General features: G+C 43.1%; 3 protein-coding genes across 3 annotated transcripts in view; all 3 read right to left on the bottom strand.

Annotated features, from left to right (window-relative positions):
- The window catches only part of LOC125481032 (zinc finger protein 235-like), a 17,445-nt gene extending 4,713 nt beyond the window's left edge, over positions 1-12,732 (bottom strand). The window contains exon 1 of the mRNA XM_048619541.1: positions 12,665-12,732. The gene's annotated coding sequence lies outside the window, so the exon portion shown is untranslated. The remainder of the gene's footprint in view (positions 1-12,664) is intronic.
- Positions 1-17,079, bottom strand: part of LOC109937035 (zinc finger protein 271-like) — a 46,642-nt gene that overhangs the window by 25,587 nt on the left and 3,976 nt on the right. Inside the window, exons 2-3 of the mRNA XM_048619605.1 lie at positions 12,675-12,842; positions 5,690-6,039 (exon numbers count right to left, since the gene is read on the bottom strand). Of these exons, the coding sequence (XP_048475562.1) occupies positions 5,690-6,039; positions 12,675-12,842 (518 nt within the window). The remainder of the gene's footprint in view (positions 1-5,689; positions 6,040-12,674; positions 12,843-17,079) is intronic.
- Positions 4,391-6,560, bottom strand: LOC125487635 (zinc finger protein 79-like). The gene has a single exon (XM_048619545.1). It carries the CDS (start codon positions 6,223-6,225, stop codon positions 5,686-5,688), a length of 540 nt encoding a protein of 179 aa, XP_048475502.1. The 5' UTR covers positions 6,226-6,560; the 3' UTR covers positions 4,391-5,685.

Here is a 17,079-nt window from a genome sequence, read left to right as displayed (position 1 = left end):
TCTAGGCCCGAAACGTCAGCCTTTCTGCTCCTATGATGCTGCTTGGCCTGCTGTGTTCATCCAGCCCTGCACCTTGTTGTCTAGTAAACTATGAGACTGTAGTGAATTATAGAATCACTACAATGCGACGAGAGGCTATTCGGCCCATCGAAATGCATACAGCATCCCCACCCGATCCCTGTAATCCCGCATTTACCATGGTTAATCTACCTATCATTCTCATCCTGGCCACTACGGACAATTTAGCATAGTCAACCTACTTAACCATTTTTGGACTGTGGGAGGAAACTGGAGCACCCAGTGGAAACCCACTTAGACGCATAGAGAAAGTGCAAACACCATACAAACAATCACCTGTGGCTGGAATAGAACCTGGGTCTCTGGTGCTGTCAAGCAGCAGTGCTAACACCACTAAGCCACCGTGCCCCGAAAGAATGCAGAATGACTGCTCTTCTAATCAAAGTATTTGACTAATTTTAGTATCCACACTTTAGAAAACACCTGGATACAGACTTGAAGTGCTGGAACTCAATGGCAGAAAGACTATTAGATATTTACAGCATAGAAGGCCATTATGTCCATCGTTTCTATGCCAGTGAACAAAATCTGATTGCACAAATCCTGTTCCAGTTTTTGCTTCGTAGCTCTGGAGATTATGGTAATGGAAGTGAATCTAAATACTGTTTAAATATTACAGGAGTTTCTGACTCAACCAATCTTTCTGGCAGGGAGTTCTAGACTTCCTTCTCCTTCTGGGTGTAAATAATTTCTCTTCAATTCTCCTGTTAACTATCTACCTCATCTTAAGTCTCTGTCCCCTTGTTATCAAGTCCTCTAATAATAGAAAAAAGTGTCTTCCTATTTATGCCTCTCATAATCTTATACACCTCTATTCAATTCCCCTTTCAACTTTCACTGTGCCCAGGAAAGCAAAAGGTCAACTCCAATTTTTCCTCATAACACAGACCCTCCAGTCCAGGCAGCATCTTGGTAAACCTTCCCTGAAGCTTCTCTAGTGCAATCACATCTTTCATATGATGTGATAACCAGAACTGTATGCAGTACTCCTGTTGTGGCCTAACCAGCATTTTATACAGTTCCAGCATAGCTTTCTTTCTCTGCCTCAGCTAATGAAGGCAAGTATCTCAGATGATTTCTTAAATACCTTACCTACCTGTCCTGTTATTTTCAGGGATTTGTGGATATACATCCAAAGGTTCCTCTGATCTCCCGTACTACCTAGGGTCCTAATGTTCACTGTGTAATCCCTTGACTTGTTAGCTCTCTCCAAGTGCATTACTTGACACTTTTCTGGATTGAATGCAATTTGCCACTGCTCTACTCAGCTGAATAGTTCATTGATATCCTCCCGCAGCTTACAACTATCCTGTTCACTATTTACCACCTTATCAATTTTCGTGTCATCTGCAAACTTCTTGACCACACTGTCCACAAGTCCAAAACATTAATGTACACCACAAACAGCACAGGACTCAATGTCGAGTCCTGTGGAATCCCCCTGGAGACAATCCCAGAAACATCCCTCTAACATGACCTTCTGCTTCCTGTTTCTCATTCAATTTTGTATCCAATGTGCCACTTTGTTTTGGATCCTATGAAGTCTTACTTTCATGACCAGTCTGTCATGAGGGTCCTTATCAAGAGCCTTGCCAAAGTCCACATCAACCACATTCCTGCATACCTCCTCAAAAAATGTGATCAAATTTGTCAACCTTTCCTTAATAATCTAAACCAACTATCCCTGATTAATCGGTGTCTAAGATACATTCTGACCTTCAAAATACTTTTTAATAACTTCCTCATCATCAGGGTTAGACTGACTGGTGTGTAATTTCCTGGTCTGTTTCTTCCTTTCCTTTATTCAGTTAATGGATAATATTAACAGTCCTCTGGAACCTCACTTGTAGTCAGGGAGGATTTGAATATTAATACAAAGGACTTTGATATTTCCTCCTTTGTCTCCCTCAACATCCTAGGATATATTTCATTTGGGCCTGCAGATTTATCCACTTTTAAGGCTGCTAAACCTGCTAGTACTTCCTATTTTTCTGTTAATTGCTTGTAATATTTTACTGCCCTGCACGCTAACATCTACCCCGTCTCATCCTTTTTTCATTGTGAAGACCAATACAAAGTATTCACTGAGAACTGTGCTCATATCTTCCAGATCCACAGATTACCTCTACAGTCCCTAAAGGACATTACTCTCTCCCTAGTTATTCGCTTGCTCATTATATTTAACAGAAATAGAGAAGTGCCTATCAAAGATTGAAATTAATGGGACTCAAGGCAAATATCTCCATTGCTTGGAGTCATAAATAACACAAAGGGAAATGGTCGTTGTTGTTGGAGGTCAGTCATCTCAGTCCCAGGATATCACTGCAGGAGTTCCTCAGGGTCATGCCAAACACCTTCAGGCTGCCTCATCAATGAGATTCCCTTCATCATAAGGTCAGAAGTGGAGATGTTCCCTGATTGCACAATGTTAATTACTCCATCAACTGAAGAAGTCCTGTCCATATGTAGCCAGGGGTGTCTTGCTGCTGGACCACACTCTAGCACCTGCACCATCTGGTTTTATACGAAGCAGTACAGACTTCATTGCATCTGGTCCCATTCCATTTATGTTCCAGTACCAAATGCTCTTGGATAGACCCAGCATGGAAAGGGGAGGCAGTCTTTTGTTCAGCAAAGGCCTAAATAGGTAGGGTACAACAAGCGCGATAGTTAGTGAGGTTATTACTTCCCCAGTGTTTTGGCACTTCATGGATTTCACCCATTAAACTTCAGCAGTACCCTCGTGGAAGCCCGAAGCCTTAGCCCATCACCTGAATGCTCCGGATTTGAGTGGAGGTTTCTCTGAGAGTATCACCTTGTATCACACAAACCAGGGAGAGGGGGTGGGGGGGTTGTAGACTTTTCTGCAGAGGGAATTGGAGACTGCTAGACACATTTGCATCGCCTAGACATTGTGGGGGAGGGGTGGTGGAATTTGAAGAGGATGTGGACAGGCAGCTGCTTTCTTCCGAGTGCAGACACAGGCTCTGTATTGTGATGGGATGTTCATGTAAATCTGCATACATCCTGGTACATTGCAGTTTCAGGAACATAAGATTGAGGTGGTGTTGGGTGGGGCTAGATTTGGTCATAGGAGCTACTCATAAAATAATGACAACTTAGGAGGACCTACACCACATCTTAATTCATTCAGGGAAAGCTTTGTGTTTCCCCTTTTACCCTCCATTTCTCTCAAAAGGTTTTCCTATCATTTTTTTCCATTACTCCTGCTGTTGGAGCAAAACATTTTCTGTCATTGGCCCGAATTTAATGCAAAGAGGAAACAATTCCAGGAGAAATTGCTGTCTGAGTGATGTTAGCAGAGTGTTTACACCTATCAAGCCTCCTCTCTCATTCACTTTATGCACTGTAGACAGATTGTATCTATTTATTTGAATTGGCTTTGGTTAAATTGGTCAGGAGAAGTTTGACCCAAAGAAATCAAGCAATCCTAACTTTACTGACTATAAATTCATCTGTTATTTAATTGGAGGCAGTTCTGTGAATTGAGATTGGACATCTTTCATTTTTGACAAAATATTCCAGAAAAGAAACATTAACTAATTGAAAGATGAAGTTCACTTTTACAACACTTAAAAGCCTCAAGAAATAGACACATACATATCTCTGACACAAAAAACTGTATTGATATTGTGCGCAGCTGACTTTGCTTCAAGAGACAAGGAACATAGTCACATGAGCTGTTGTTCACAAACAATTCATGTGTCAACACTGCAAAACATTTAAACTTTGAAGAGGTTTGTGTTAAATGCTGAAAGTAAGGTGAAATATATTTATAGCAATTTATTGACTGATGGGGTTCAACAAAGATGGAGCAGAGGTGTGTGCAGAGCAAGGGTGCTGACACCTTTTCCTTCTCAGGTTCCCTCTGCTGTTATAAAATTTGTTATAAAACAACCGCACACTCGTTTCCTGTTTGACTATACTTGTGCCGATGGTAGTAGGTGGTCACCATGAGGCTTGGCTGGTGGTCTGACCCTAGACGTTGGCTGATGCAGTTTAATATGGACAAGTGTACAACTGGAGGAGAGCATTAGATTCGGGATGAGTTGACTGGAACTGAAGAAAATTAAGTGTGCAGATGACAAAAGTGTATGTGAAGATTTGCACAACAGTGTGGCAAGTCTGGTATCGAAATGGGCAATAGTTTCAAGGTGAATATAGATTATTGGTATTTGGCTGTGAGGCTTGAAGCCCAGCTTTGGGTTGGACGTTACTGACTACTATGTTATAGTGTTTCAAACCATCTCTCTACACTGCCCTATCATATCCTCCTCGATAATGCATCACGAGTGAGAATAGATTAAAGGTCCTTCTGTACTGTACCGAAGGGGCAAGAGAGGATGTAGATAGAGAGAAACTACTTCTGTTGGTTAGGGTGTCTAGGACTAGAAGGCAGAGTCTAAAAATTTGAGCTATACTTTCAGGAGTGAAATTAGAGATCAATTCTAAACACATACAGTTGGCAGAGATTTGGAACTCTCTTCTGCAAATGATGTGGCCAACATATTTTCTTAAGGGTTCCTGCACCTCAAAATTTGGCATTACACCCTTATACTCAGATCCATGAACATCTGGGCTTGGGCTGACAAGTATCAAGTAATTGATGCTACACAAGTGCCTGGCCATGACCACTTTCAGCAAGAGAGAATCTATCTTCCACTCTTCGACATTTGATGGCATTACCATCACTGATACCTTCACTATCAACATTCTGGAGTTACCACTGATCAGGAACCGGACTGGATTGGACTTTCTTAACAGCATTGTGGCAGTGGTTCAAGAAGGCAACTGACCTAACCATTATTGAGAGATGGATGACAAATCCTGACCTTGTCATCGAGGTCCACATCCACGAAAGAATGTATACGAAGCCTGATATCCATTTGCTCCTGTATTCCATTTACATTCCTTTATTCGACATTTGCGTGTGTTTAACTTGTCAGTTGTATTCTACTATAAGTTTATTCATACATTCCAAAGTTTAGCTCATTCATATCAATTCTGTATTATTTAATTGGATGTAGGCATTGCTGGTAAGGCCATCTTTTGTTGCTCATCTCTAATTGCTCTTGAAATGAATGGCTTGCTGGGCCATTTCAGAGGGTAGCTGTGAGAAACTACATTGTGGTGGGTCTGGAGTCGCACATCGGCCAGACCAGGTTCCTTTTTGAAAGAACATTACTGGATCAGATGAATCTTCACAACAATCATGATAATTGTCCTGGTCACCATTACAAAGATTAGTTTTTAACACCACCACCCGTCCTGTATTATGGTGTGTGAGATTTTGCTGTGCACAAACAAATTGGCATCTTTACTCACATCCAACAGTGACTACACTGGTGAGGTACTTAATTGTTTTTTAAGACATTGAGTGGTCATGAAATGTGCAACATGAACACAAGTCTTCCTTTAACAGACATCGACACGGAGTCTTGTTGAATATGGATCAAGATTCCATTTACAGGGTTTATTTTAAAAAATGCAGGACAAACACCAATGACCTGTCCTAAGGTGGGAACTCTTGGATGTGAGAAACAGCTTACCCCGAGCATTGCAGTTATCAATGGATCTGCTGGTGTATTACAGGGTGAACGACTGAGTGTAGGGCTTCTCACATACCAAGCAGGTGCACGGCCTTTCCCCACTGTGACTGCGCTGGTGCTGCGTCAGTGCCCACAAACTCTTGAAGCTCTTTTGACAGTCTGAGCATTGAAAGGGCCTCTCGTTGGAGTGGATCCGCTGGTGAGCGAGCAGGGTGGATGATAAAGTGAATCCCTTGCCGCACTTGGAGCAGATGTAAGGCCTCTCTCCAGTGTGCAGATGCTGGCGTTTGATCAGGTTGGAAGACTGACTGAATCCCTTGCCACACTCTGGACAGGTGAACGGCCTCTCCCCAGTGCGGAGCCGTTGATGCTGCATCAGCTGATGGGAGCTCTTGAAGCATTTCCCAAAGTCAGTGCATGGAAAGGGCAAGTGTGGACGACTGAGTGAATCCCATGCTGCACACAGTGCAGGTAAATGGCCTCTTCCCAGTGTGCACACACTGGTGCATTTCCAGTTGGTAAGGGTAACTGAAGCTCTTCCCACAGTGCCCACATTGATGTGGCTGCTCCCAAGCATGACTGCACAGATGCCTCAGAGATTGGACGATCGGCTGAACGAACGATGACAAATGTAGCAGGCATATGGTGTCCCAAACTATAGTCGCTACTTTCGTCCTCCATTGACAAAGACTAGCTCCAAATCAACTAAATGATTGGGATATTGGTGTCAGGTTTGGTTTGAGCTTCCTGCCTGCAAATCATTCATTCATTGTAGGGGGCTTGCATGAATATTTCCTGTAATCACAGGATAGAAATTCAGAAGAAACTATTTTCAGCCTTTGATTTATCTCCTTCCAAACTGAAGTCAACTTGTATGGTCAGTGACACTGTCCTTTTAACTAAAGAACAACTGCTAATACTTGTATAATGGCTTTAATATAATACAACATGCTGAGGTGACACAAAGCTGATATTAGAGCTGACAGCCAAAAGCTTGTTCGAAGAGTCAATTTTTAAGAACCTTTGTAAAGGATAGAGAGAGAGAAAGAGAGAGAGAGAGAGAGAAGTGGAGAGATTTAGGGAGGGAATTTCAGTGCTTAGGGTCCAGGCAGCTGCAGGCACAGCCACCAGTGGTGGAATGATTAAAATCTGGGATGCTAAGAGGCCAGAATCGGAGGAAGGTGGAGATGTTGGCAGGATTTATTTCTGGAAGACCTCACAGAGATATGAAGGAAGGAGGATCATGGAAGGATTTGTAAACAAGATGAAAGATTTTACAGTCAAGACATGCTCAACCAAGAGTCAATGCAGGTTAGTGAACCTGGAGTGTGCTCATGGGTGAATTGGCTCTAGGTGTGAACTGGGACACTGGCGAGCAGAATTTTGAATGACATCAAGATCCAGAGAGTAGAATGTGGGATACTAACCAGGAGTGCCTTGGAATAATAGAGTCTAGAAATAACAAATGAAAAGTAAATAAAAAAGGCACCAAAATGAATATTTGTACATACAAATTAGCCTTTTTAATTTTAAGCCTACTCTGCAATTCAGTAAGATCATAGGTAATCTGGTTGTAGTGTAAACTGTACTTTTGTCTGCTCTACATCTCATGTTTGACCCTCTCGTCTATCAAAAGACTTAACTAACTTAGTCTTAAACAAGCCCACCCCCACACTGTTCCCTATGGAAGAGATTTCCAAAGATTTACGATCCTCTGAAAGGAAAAACTTTTTGTCGTCTCTGTCCTAAAACCTCTTATTCTTAAACTTTGCCCCCTAATTCTACACTTGCCCCAAGATGAAACATCCTCTACAAGTCCACCCATAAAGACACTTCAAGATGTTTTGATAAGATCACCTCTGATTCTTGCAAACTGCTGTGGGTATAGGCCTAAACAGTTCAAATTTTCTTCGTAAAAAAACCCTTCATCTCAGGAATGAGTAAAGATGAATTTTCTCTGAATTGCTTTTAATAAAGATATAAATGAGAGTTTCAGCAGAAGAGATTAAACAGAGACGAAGCTGTGTGATGTTAGGATGGAAAAAGGTGGTCTTAATGCTGGAGATCAAATGTGACACCTCAGCCTCATAAAGTTGCCATGGAGAGGGACAAAGTCAGCAGTTTGGAGCCAGGACTAAAAATAATGTTTTCAGTGATCCCAATATTTAATTGGAGGGAACATCTAATCATCCACAACTGGACGTCAGACAAGTTATCACCTCTTGCTCAGTCAGGGGGACAATAAACTTTAAATATGCACACTCTGATGCAGTGTGACAGGCCGTCCCGTTAATTAGAGAAAGATTCAAACCCAAAGAGATGAGGAAGTGACTATTTCTTTAATTGGCTGCTCACAAATGTTTACCAGGAACATTTAACTCAGTTAATGCAGAGTAAGAGTACAAAGGACCAGTTTTTTTTTGTGTCCTCTATTAAAGCAGATTCACCATTTAATTGAAGCCAAGGTAATGGTTTCTGAAAAACAAAGAAAAAATACCCTCAGCCTCACTTTCCCTTTAATTTCAGTGAGAAAGTGGAACTAGATCCTGCCACCTATGTCAGACCCCTGTGCACCTCCACTGGATGGAAGGCCAGTCGATGTCAATAACAGAGGATGGCAGAGGCCACGTGGTGACAGTACCAGCTTCAAGGAAGGGAGAGACTGGCATGACACGGAACCAACAGAAAAAGAGAGGAGGCCGGAGCTTTGGGGAAATCGTCCCAACTGTGCATCTGCCAATTAGCAGCAGCCTAGAAAAAGGAAGCAGATTTTCCTGCCTGTGCGCCAACCCATCCACCAACAGACAGTGCCATTGCATCACTTCACAGAATCTCAGAACTGTTGCATGCAAACATAGATTTTAGGAGCAGGCATAAGCCATTTGGTCCTTCAAGTCTGCTCCGCCATTCAATGCAATCATGGCTGGTTATCCAATTCAATAGCCTGTTCTCACTATCTACCCATTTCCTTTGATCCCTTTAGCCCCAAATGCTATGTCCAACTCCTCCTTGCAATCATATAATGTTGATCCCTTTAGCCCCAGATGCTGTATCAAACTCCTTTTTGAAATCATAGTGTTTTGACCTTAACAACAAGGTGCAGAGCTGGATGAACACAGCAGGCCAAGCAGCATCATAGGAGCAGAAAGGCTGACGTTTCAGGCCTAGACCCTTCTCAGCACTAGACAGGGTATGTGCAGGAAGGATGTTTCTGATGGCAGAGGAGTCTAGAACCAGGAGTCACAGTCTAAGGTTCCGGGTAAACCATTTAGGGATGAGGTGAGGAGAAATTTCTTCACCCTAGAGTGGTGAGCCTGTGGAATTAATTACCACAGAAAGCAATCAAGGTCAAAACAGAGATAGTAGGAACTGCAGATGCTGGAGAATCCGAGACAACAAGGTGCACAGCTGGATGAACACAGCAGGACAAGCAGCATCATAGGAGCAGAAAGGCTGACGTTTCGGGCCTAGACCCTTCTTCAGAAATCCATTTCTGAAAAAGGGTCTAGGCCCGAAACGTCAGCTTTCCTGCTCGGCCTGCTGTGTTCATCCAGCTCTGCACCTTGTCATCTCAGATCCTCCAGCATCTGCAGTTCCTACTATCCCTGTCTGGTGCTGTTAGGATTTTATAGGTTTCTATGAGGAAACCACTTCCAGTGAATAAATTCTAACTGATTCAACCTATCTTCATACATCAGTCCAGCCTGCCGAGAATCAGTCTGCTAGATCTTTGCTGCGCTCCACCAATAACAAAAACATACTTGCTGCCCAGAAGGTAGCCATTCGGCCTGTTGTGCCTGCACTGGCTCTTCAAATGAGCATAATTACCTAATGCTATCTACAGTTTTTCCCTTTACCCTTTCTCATTACTTTTATCCAAATAGTCATCCAATGGCATCTCTAATGTCTCTTTTGAACCTGCCACCAGCACGTTTACAGCTAGTGTATTTCATATTCTATTTGCTGAGCAAAAACGTTTTTCCTCCCCTTCAGCCTCACTTCTCTTGTGGATCACTTCAAATCTATGCCCTCTTGTTCTTGTTCCTTTTACAAGCAGGAACTATTTCTCCCTATCTACTCTATCCACTCCACTCATGATTTTGAAAACCTCTATCTAATTCAATCTTAGCCTTTGCCTCTCCAGGGAGGACAGTCCCAACTTCTTCAATTTATCCTCCAATCACAATATCTCAATCACAAGCAACAAAAACAAGTTTGAGGAATGGACACTTTGGCACGTTTTCATTGAAAGGGTGGTGACAAAGATCTGAAACTCACTGCCTGAAAAGCTGGTCGAGACAGAAATCCTAATCTGCAGCTCACCACACCTACTTAAGGGCAACTAGGGATGGGCAATAAATACTGATGAATGAATAATAAAAAAAATGTTTGAAACAACTCGATACAAATTTGAAATGTTGTAAACTAAAATAGCAGAAAGAATACAACCTGAGAGAAACTAAAATACAACCTGTGTGTGATTCACAAGATTACAGCTGAGAAGGAGGCCATTCACCACATCCAGTTAGAGTTGACTCTCTGAAGATGCAATTTCAATGTGGGACAAGCAGAATAACTTTTTTTGAGAGGTAAGGAAAAGGTGGAGAGGGATATTTGGGAGGTTGAGCTAGGGGCTGTTGGTGTATATGCATGATTAGATACTGTGTTTTATTTTCTGTCACCAAGGAACAGCAGATAGCTGAGAAATAGCAGTGAGCTATTCGGAGGCATATGTACAGACACACAAATCCATACACTGGCCTGCAAACACAGACCCAGATACATACAGATATGCATACAGTCACAGAGTCACACTAATATGACAAAGAGCAAATATTTGGTAGTGATAGCTGAGGACTCAGAACCTCAAAGAACTTACAGACAGAACAAGGATTTTTAGTGAAGTCTTTTCCTTTAAGCACACGCAAGGAAGGCATTAGCAAGCTAACACATGTATTCGTATTCATAGTTATATTGATTTGGGACTTATGAATAATTGAAGAGGAAAGCACAAGAGCACAGGAAATCAAGAAAAGAGCAGAGGACTTGACATTGCACAGATCACCAGTTATGCTCATGTCATATCCCCCCCAAAGATGTAAATCTCCATGCCATACTCTCTCCCTTCTCCTAGGGTTGAAATCGAGACTCATGTCACCATCTCCATTGCTCAACTGGTGTTGATCACTGTAACAGGAAGCTAAGTTAGCTGGTTACTCTTCAGAATTTCTCTTTTAAAAAAAGGGTTTTCCTTAAAATCACTTGGTCAGTAAGGGATGCACAGTCAAACTGTTCCACAGTGAGACAAGATAGAGTGAATACCTGGGAATTTCATTCAATGTGGGAATTCAACACAGTGTGGGAAAGAGGTTCTTTAAGTAAGGTTTAGTGCAAAAAGTTGGCTGAGTGGCGAGTTCAGTGAAGTTGGTGGAGGGAAGGGGTAAGGAGTTGTTCCTTTCTAAACAGCTGCTGTTAGGGCCTGTGTCTCAAAGTATGAGAAATTTTGGAAAAATACATTTACAAAACAAAACTCAAAAAAAAATTAAGTAGCACAAAAGCAAAAAGGTGTGCCAACCTATGGCATGAGGAGATTCGTAGACACTTCACATGATTTGGATGGGCACATGAGCAGGAAGTGCTATCAGCTGTACAAGCTCGAGCTGTGGGTTTTGGAGCTCAAGCAGCAACTGCAATAACTGTGGCTTATCCATGAGGAAGAGGACTTTGTCAGTAGCATAACCAGATAGGTGGTCAGGCACAGCCAAGGCACATGCAGGTAGAGAGGGAATAGGTGATCATCAGGCAGTTGTAGAGAGCCAGACAACTACTGCAGGACTCCTGGAGATCCCATCTCAAACTTAATAGTGACGAAGGTTCCTCACGTAGCACAGCAAGAGGTAAACACAGGGCACCATTGATGGTCCAGATCTACAAGAGGGAAGATGAGTGGGAGAGCAGTAGTGACAGAAGAACAGAGACATTTCTGCAGCTGTAGACATGACTCCAGGAATGTTAATGTTGCCTCCCTCTTACCGGGGTCAAGTCTGTCACAGAGCAGTTGCAGGACCATGATAAGAGTGGGTGGGGTGGGTGAGCAGCCAGAGGCCACATTGATACCAATTGCAAAGGAAAGGGAGGGGGAAAAAATGTAGTCCTGCAGTCAGAATTTAGGGGCTTTGTAGAAATGTAGTCAGCAGGACCTAAAAAGTAGTAATCTCCAGATTACTCCCTGTGCCAAATATGAGAGAATATAGGTGGTTAAAACAGATGAAAAGTGATCGGAAATGGTACATGAGCAAGGCCTTTAGGTTCCAGGTACTGGCTCTGAGGAGATGGTATCTGTATAGATGTAGGGTTAGAAAGAAAATGCAGGAGTATGGCACTAAGTCATAATGCTCATTCAGAGAGCTGGTGCTGATGCGATGAACTGAATGGCCTCCTTTTCTGTAATGGCACCATAACAATTCTGTCATCACAATTACTTTCCTGCAATTTCTATTTTTCCTGTCATTCTTTTCTGCCTGCATTCAGTTCTTGGTTTTCTGAAGAAGGGTCGAACACGGAACGTCAGCTTTCCTGCTCTTCTGATGCTGCTTGGCCTGCTGTATTCATCCAGCTCTACACCTTGTTATATTATATTCAGTTCTTGTCTGCAGTGTGACAGTCAAATCAATGATTTTCCCTCCTGGTGGCACGGATGTTGACACCCAGCCCAAAGCCAGTTCCTTCATCAAGATGGCTGCCCATTCGCCCTCCTCTCCACCCCACCTACCTTTCCAAAGATGGCTGGCTAGCGGTTGCCTGGGTAACCCCGGATCCTTCCCCAGGAAGGCCCGCCTCCCCGATCGACCCTAACACCCACTCACAAAATGGCGATCAGTAAGACCGCTGCCCTGGGGCCTGTCCCGCCTGCAGGATAAACACGGGAGCTATGGACCCTTGAGGATTCGAGGACCCGGGCTTTCCCCTTAGTTGATAAAGTTACCAGGCCCCAGTGTCGTGGTTTCCATTCCTACCCTGTCTCACAATTGCCTGCCGCTGCAGCTGCCGCCGCCTGAAATGTCCGCTCCTCCTCAGACTGTCGCCATAAATGACACTGAGCATGCTCAGAGAACAGTCCAGTCTGCTCCTGCGCAGTGGATTCTTTTCCGGTGGCTGTAAATTTAATTTTCCACCGGTCTGATCAGAGCTAGACTAAAATACACCAAATTAATCTTTTAAATATGTTGAGAGAGAATTCATGAACACTCCTGGAGCATAAACTCTGGCATGGCCTGGTCGGGCTGAATGCCCTGTTTCTGTTAAAATAAAAGCAAAATATCGCTAGAGATCTGAATTTTATAAAATGCTGGTAGAATTCAACGGGTCTGGCAGCATCTGTGGCGAGAGAAACAGGGTTCAAATTTCAAATACAACGATTTTTCCAGAATTAAGTAGCCTGTTTCTGTGCTACGTATCCCGTATAATAATCGTAAGGTATCAAATGATTGATCAGCCTGGACAGACACTAGAACACCCACAACAAGGAGAAACCATGGAAAAGTGGCGAATTAGTTCAAACTCCCCTCGAAGCTACGAAGTCATCAGTGCAGTTGCACTGGGGTGAGGCCATTCACCTGCTACATGTCTGGGTGGATCGTTTTAGTCATCCAGTTTCCAGATACAGTACATTAAGAATGACCTTCATTCTTTTTCTGAAGAAGGGTCCCGACCGGAAACGTCAGCTTTCCTGTTCCTCTGATGCTGCCTGGCCTGCTGTGTTCCTCCAACTCCACACTGTGTTATCTCTGACCCCAGCATCTGCAGTTCTTCCTATCTCACCTTCATTCTTCATGCGTGTGTTCATACAATGTATAGGAATTTTTTTTTCTTTCATTGAGTGTATTGATACAATCTGCAGGTAGATGTGCAGAAGTTCTATGTACTCACAGGGGAACGTGTATGGTCTCCTGGACAGACTAATATTGTTCACATGATCACACCTGTAATCAGATAAGAGTTGTATCATTGTGCAATGAAATGTTCTCACTGGCAGCCTTGGGAGATAATTGAGGGATTATCAACATACAAATGCTCCTTTTAGGGCTTTAGTGCAGTGGAGAAAAGACAAAAAGCAGGTAAAGACAGTAGAAATAATCAAGAAAACTGGAAACTGTATGAGGAACCTAGAAGCAGAAAAATATTTAATTCATCAGTGTAACTGGAAAAGCACTGAGACACACACCTAAATGAGAATGTTTCGACGCAGTGTTATGTAGTTGCATCGTACACAGTGGTAAGAAACGACAGACATGTTCTGTGTTTAGATTAAACTTTAATTGATCACCCAACTAGGAAAGACAAAAGAATATCTGTGTAAATGGTAGGCCATTTTGAACTGAAATTACAAATTTCCTCACTGAGAAAGTAGAGAACCTATGGAATCTATCTCCACCATGAAAGTCTCTGGATTCAAAGTCATTAAATATTTTTAAAAAAAGAAATCAGTAAAGTTCAAGAAGATGCATGTGTAAATGGCCATGGGGAGAGTAAGAATATGGTATTGAGATAGAGGATCTGCCATGATCTTATTGAATGGTTAAGAGGATTCAGTGAGCTAAATTGTCTTTTCCTGCTCCTCTTCTCTGTATTGCACTAGTATGGAGATACTGTGAAAATATTTGGACTGTGATTGGAATTCATTTACCTGTCTAAGCCAGTAACTCACTGGTGTAGTCACACTGCTGAGAGACCATTCACTTGGTCAATGTGCAGGTAGGGATTCAATCAGTTATACTATATCATATAAAGACAGGCAATGCTGGTAACATCCCTAGGGAGAGAAACAGAGTTAATGTTTTGAGCCTGGTATGACTTCTTCAGAACAGATTCAGTTCTGAAGAAGTTACTTTAATCTTGAACCTGCTGAGTTTCTCCGGCAGATAGCAAGAACTGCAATTTCTATTTTTCCTGTCATTCTTTTCTGCCTGCATTCAGTTCTTGGTTTTCTGAAGAATTTTTAAAAGTCTCAACATGAAGACATCTCGGGAGAGGTAAACTTAAAATGAAAATCAGAGAAAATCAGCAGACCCCACTGATCCAATGGAAACCCCCATGATGGCTTCCTGTAGTCCCTTGGACTGCCAGTTCTATAGAGCAGGTATTTTCCATGTGCAGATGATAAAATGTTAGCAGCCCTATTGCATCCTCATTAATAGGAGCCTTAAATATGTCAGTTGGCTGTTTGTTTCCAATTCATGAGTAGTCAATCTATCACTCTGCCTCCCTGGAGTCAGAGTCAATACAGTGTGGAGCTGGAAGAACACAGCAGGCCAGGCAGCATCAGAGGAGAAGGAGAGTCGATGTTTCAGATCGGGACCCTTCTTCAGGACTGGGGAGGGGGAAGGGAACTGGGAAATAAATAGAGGAAGGAGGGGTGAGGCTGGGGGGAGGTAGGTGGGATGGCGATAGGTAGAGGTAGTGGGCATTGGTCAGTGGGAAGGGTGGAGCAGATAGATGGGAAAGAAGATGTGTCAGATCAAGGAGGCAGGGATGAGAGGAAGGGTTGGACATGGAATGACGCTGGAGGTGAGGAGATTTTGAAACTGATGAATTCTATGTTCAGGCCATTGGGCTGTAGGCTCCTGAGGTGGAATATGAGGTGTTATTCCTCCAGTTTGTGTATGGCATTATTGTGCCACTGGAGGAATCCCAGGATGGATGTGTAATCAAGGGAGTGGGAGGGGGAGTTAAAATGATTAGCAACTGGAAGGTGTTATTGATTATAGCGTACAGAGCGCACGTGCTCTGCAAATCAGTCACTGAGTCTGTGTTTGGTCTCACCGATGTAGAGGGGGCCACATCGGGAGCAATGGATACAGTAGATCAGGTTAAAGGATATACAGGTGAATCCCTGTTGGATATGGAAAGTTTATCTTGGCCTTGGATGGAGGTGAGAGGGTAGGTGTAGGGGCAGGTGTCGCACCTCCTGCGGTTGCAGGGAATGGTGCCAGGTGCGGTGGGGTTGGTGGGGAGTGTAGAGTGGATGAGAGAGTCGCAGAGTGAGCGGTCCCTACAAAAGGCAGATAGGGATGAGGAGGGAAATATCTCTTTGGAGGTGGGTCAGATTGTAGGTGGTGGAGGTGGCAGAGGATGATGCAGAGGTTGGGGGGATGGTATGTGAGGACTGGGGGACTCTGTCTTTATTTTTATTGAGGGAGGGGGTTTGAAGGCAGAAGTGCAGGAAATGCAAAAGATGTAGTTGAGGGCATTTTTGATCAATGGAGGGTGGAAGTTGCAGTCCTTGAAGTAGGAGGACATCTGGGATGTCCAGGAGTGAAACACTCCATCTTGGGAGCAGATGTGGCAGAGGCAGAGGAAGTGGGAGTAAGGGATTGCATTCTTGCAGCAGTGTGGGTGAGGTATAGTCAAGGTATCTATGGGAGTTGGTGGGTTTGAAATAGATGTCGGTGGTGCAACAATTACCAGATATGGAGATGGAGAGGTCCAGGAAGGGGAGGGAGGTATCGGAGATGGTCCAGGTGAATTTGAAGTCACTCCAACCTCAAATTCACCTGGACCATTTCTGATACCTCCCTCCCCTTTCTGCAACATCACAGCTAGACATGAAAATAAGATGTTATATTCTTAATACATTTTCTTCCACCAGGAGAAGATATCTTTCTTATTTAGGGTTTTCAGGTAAAACTTTACTTTAAATGTTGATGGATATTCCATTCTTAGCTGTTTATAGATACTTCCAGATATTCTTGGATATTCTGTATGATAAATAACATCAAACTGGATTTTATTAGATTTGGTAATACATCTATCGATTTTTTTTTGGCATAGTGGCATGCCTATCCACTTAAAGTTGTTGTCTAGGTCCTCCTTAAACTTCAGACAACTCTGACCAGAATATTATGAATGAATTGCCCAAGTGTCCCATAATACGAAAGTGGCCAAATCAATATGAGCACACGCAGGTACCAATGCAAAACCGTCCCAACTTTATTAGGGAGAAAAAGTTACAGTAACTTTTAAAACTAAACATACTGTCTCTGATCCTATTTAGCCCTTAGGTCACAATACTTCCTGAGTCTCTTGTAGATTTACGCAGTCGCTCTCTCTCTGGATGGTCAGCTATGCTGCCTGTTGCCATGCTGGTCTCCTCAGAAGATCCAATAGGGTCCAAGACCATGGTCTTCAGGTGAACCCTGTTTTTATACCCTTTTATTTGGTTTTCTGGATTTCTCTTTACTTCTGGTCAATCAGGGAAACTCACTTAATAGTTTGAAAGTGTCAGTCATTTGGGTGGTATGCTACTGTTTGTTTCTTTGTGCAGCAGGACCCAATGCCTTCCTGTCTGTGCCCTCCTTTGTTAAGTGGATAAGTTGTTGGGGTAACAAGGTGTAGAGCTGGATGAACACAGCAGGCCAAGCAGCATCAGAGG

This window comes from Rhincodon typus, chromosome 43, assembly GCF_021869965.1.
Source record: "Rhincodon typus isolate 14 chromosome 43, sRhiTyp1.1, whole genome shotgun sequence".
In the NCBI taxonomy this organism is placed as follows: Eukaryota; Metazoa; Chordata; class Chondrichthyes; order Orectolobiformes; family Rhincodontidae; genus Rhincodon; species Rhincodon typus.
The sequence above is the reverse complement of the archived record's forward strand: the minus strand, read 5'-3'. Positions and strand labels throughout refer to the sequence as shown.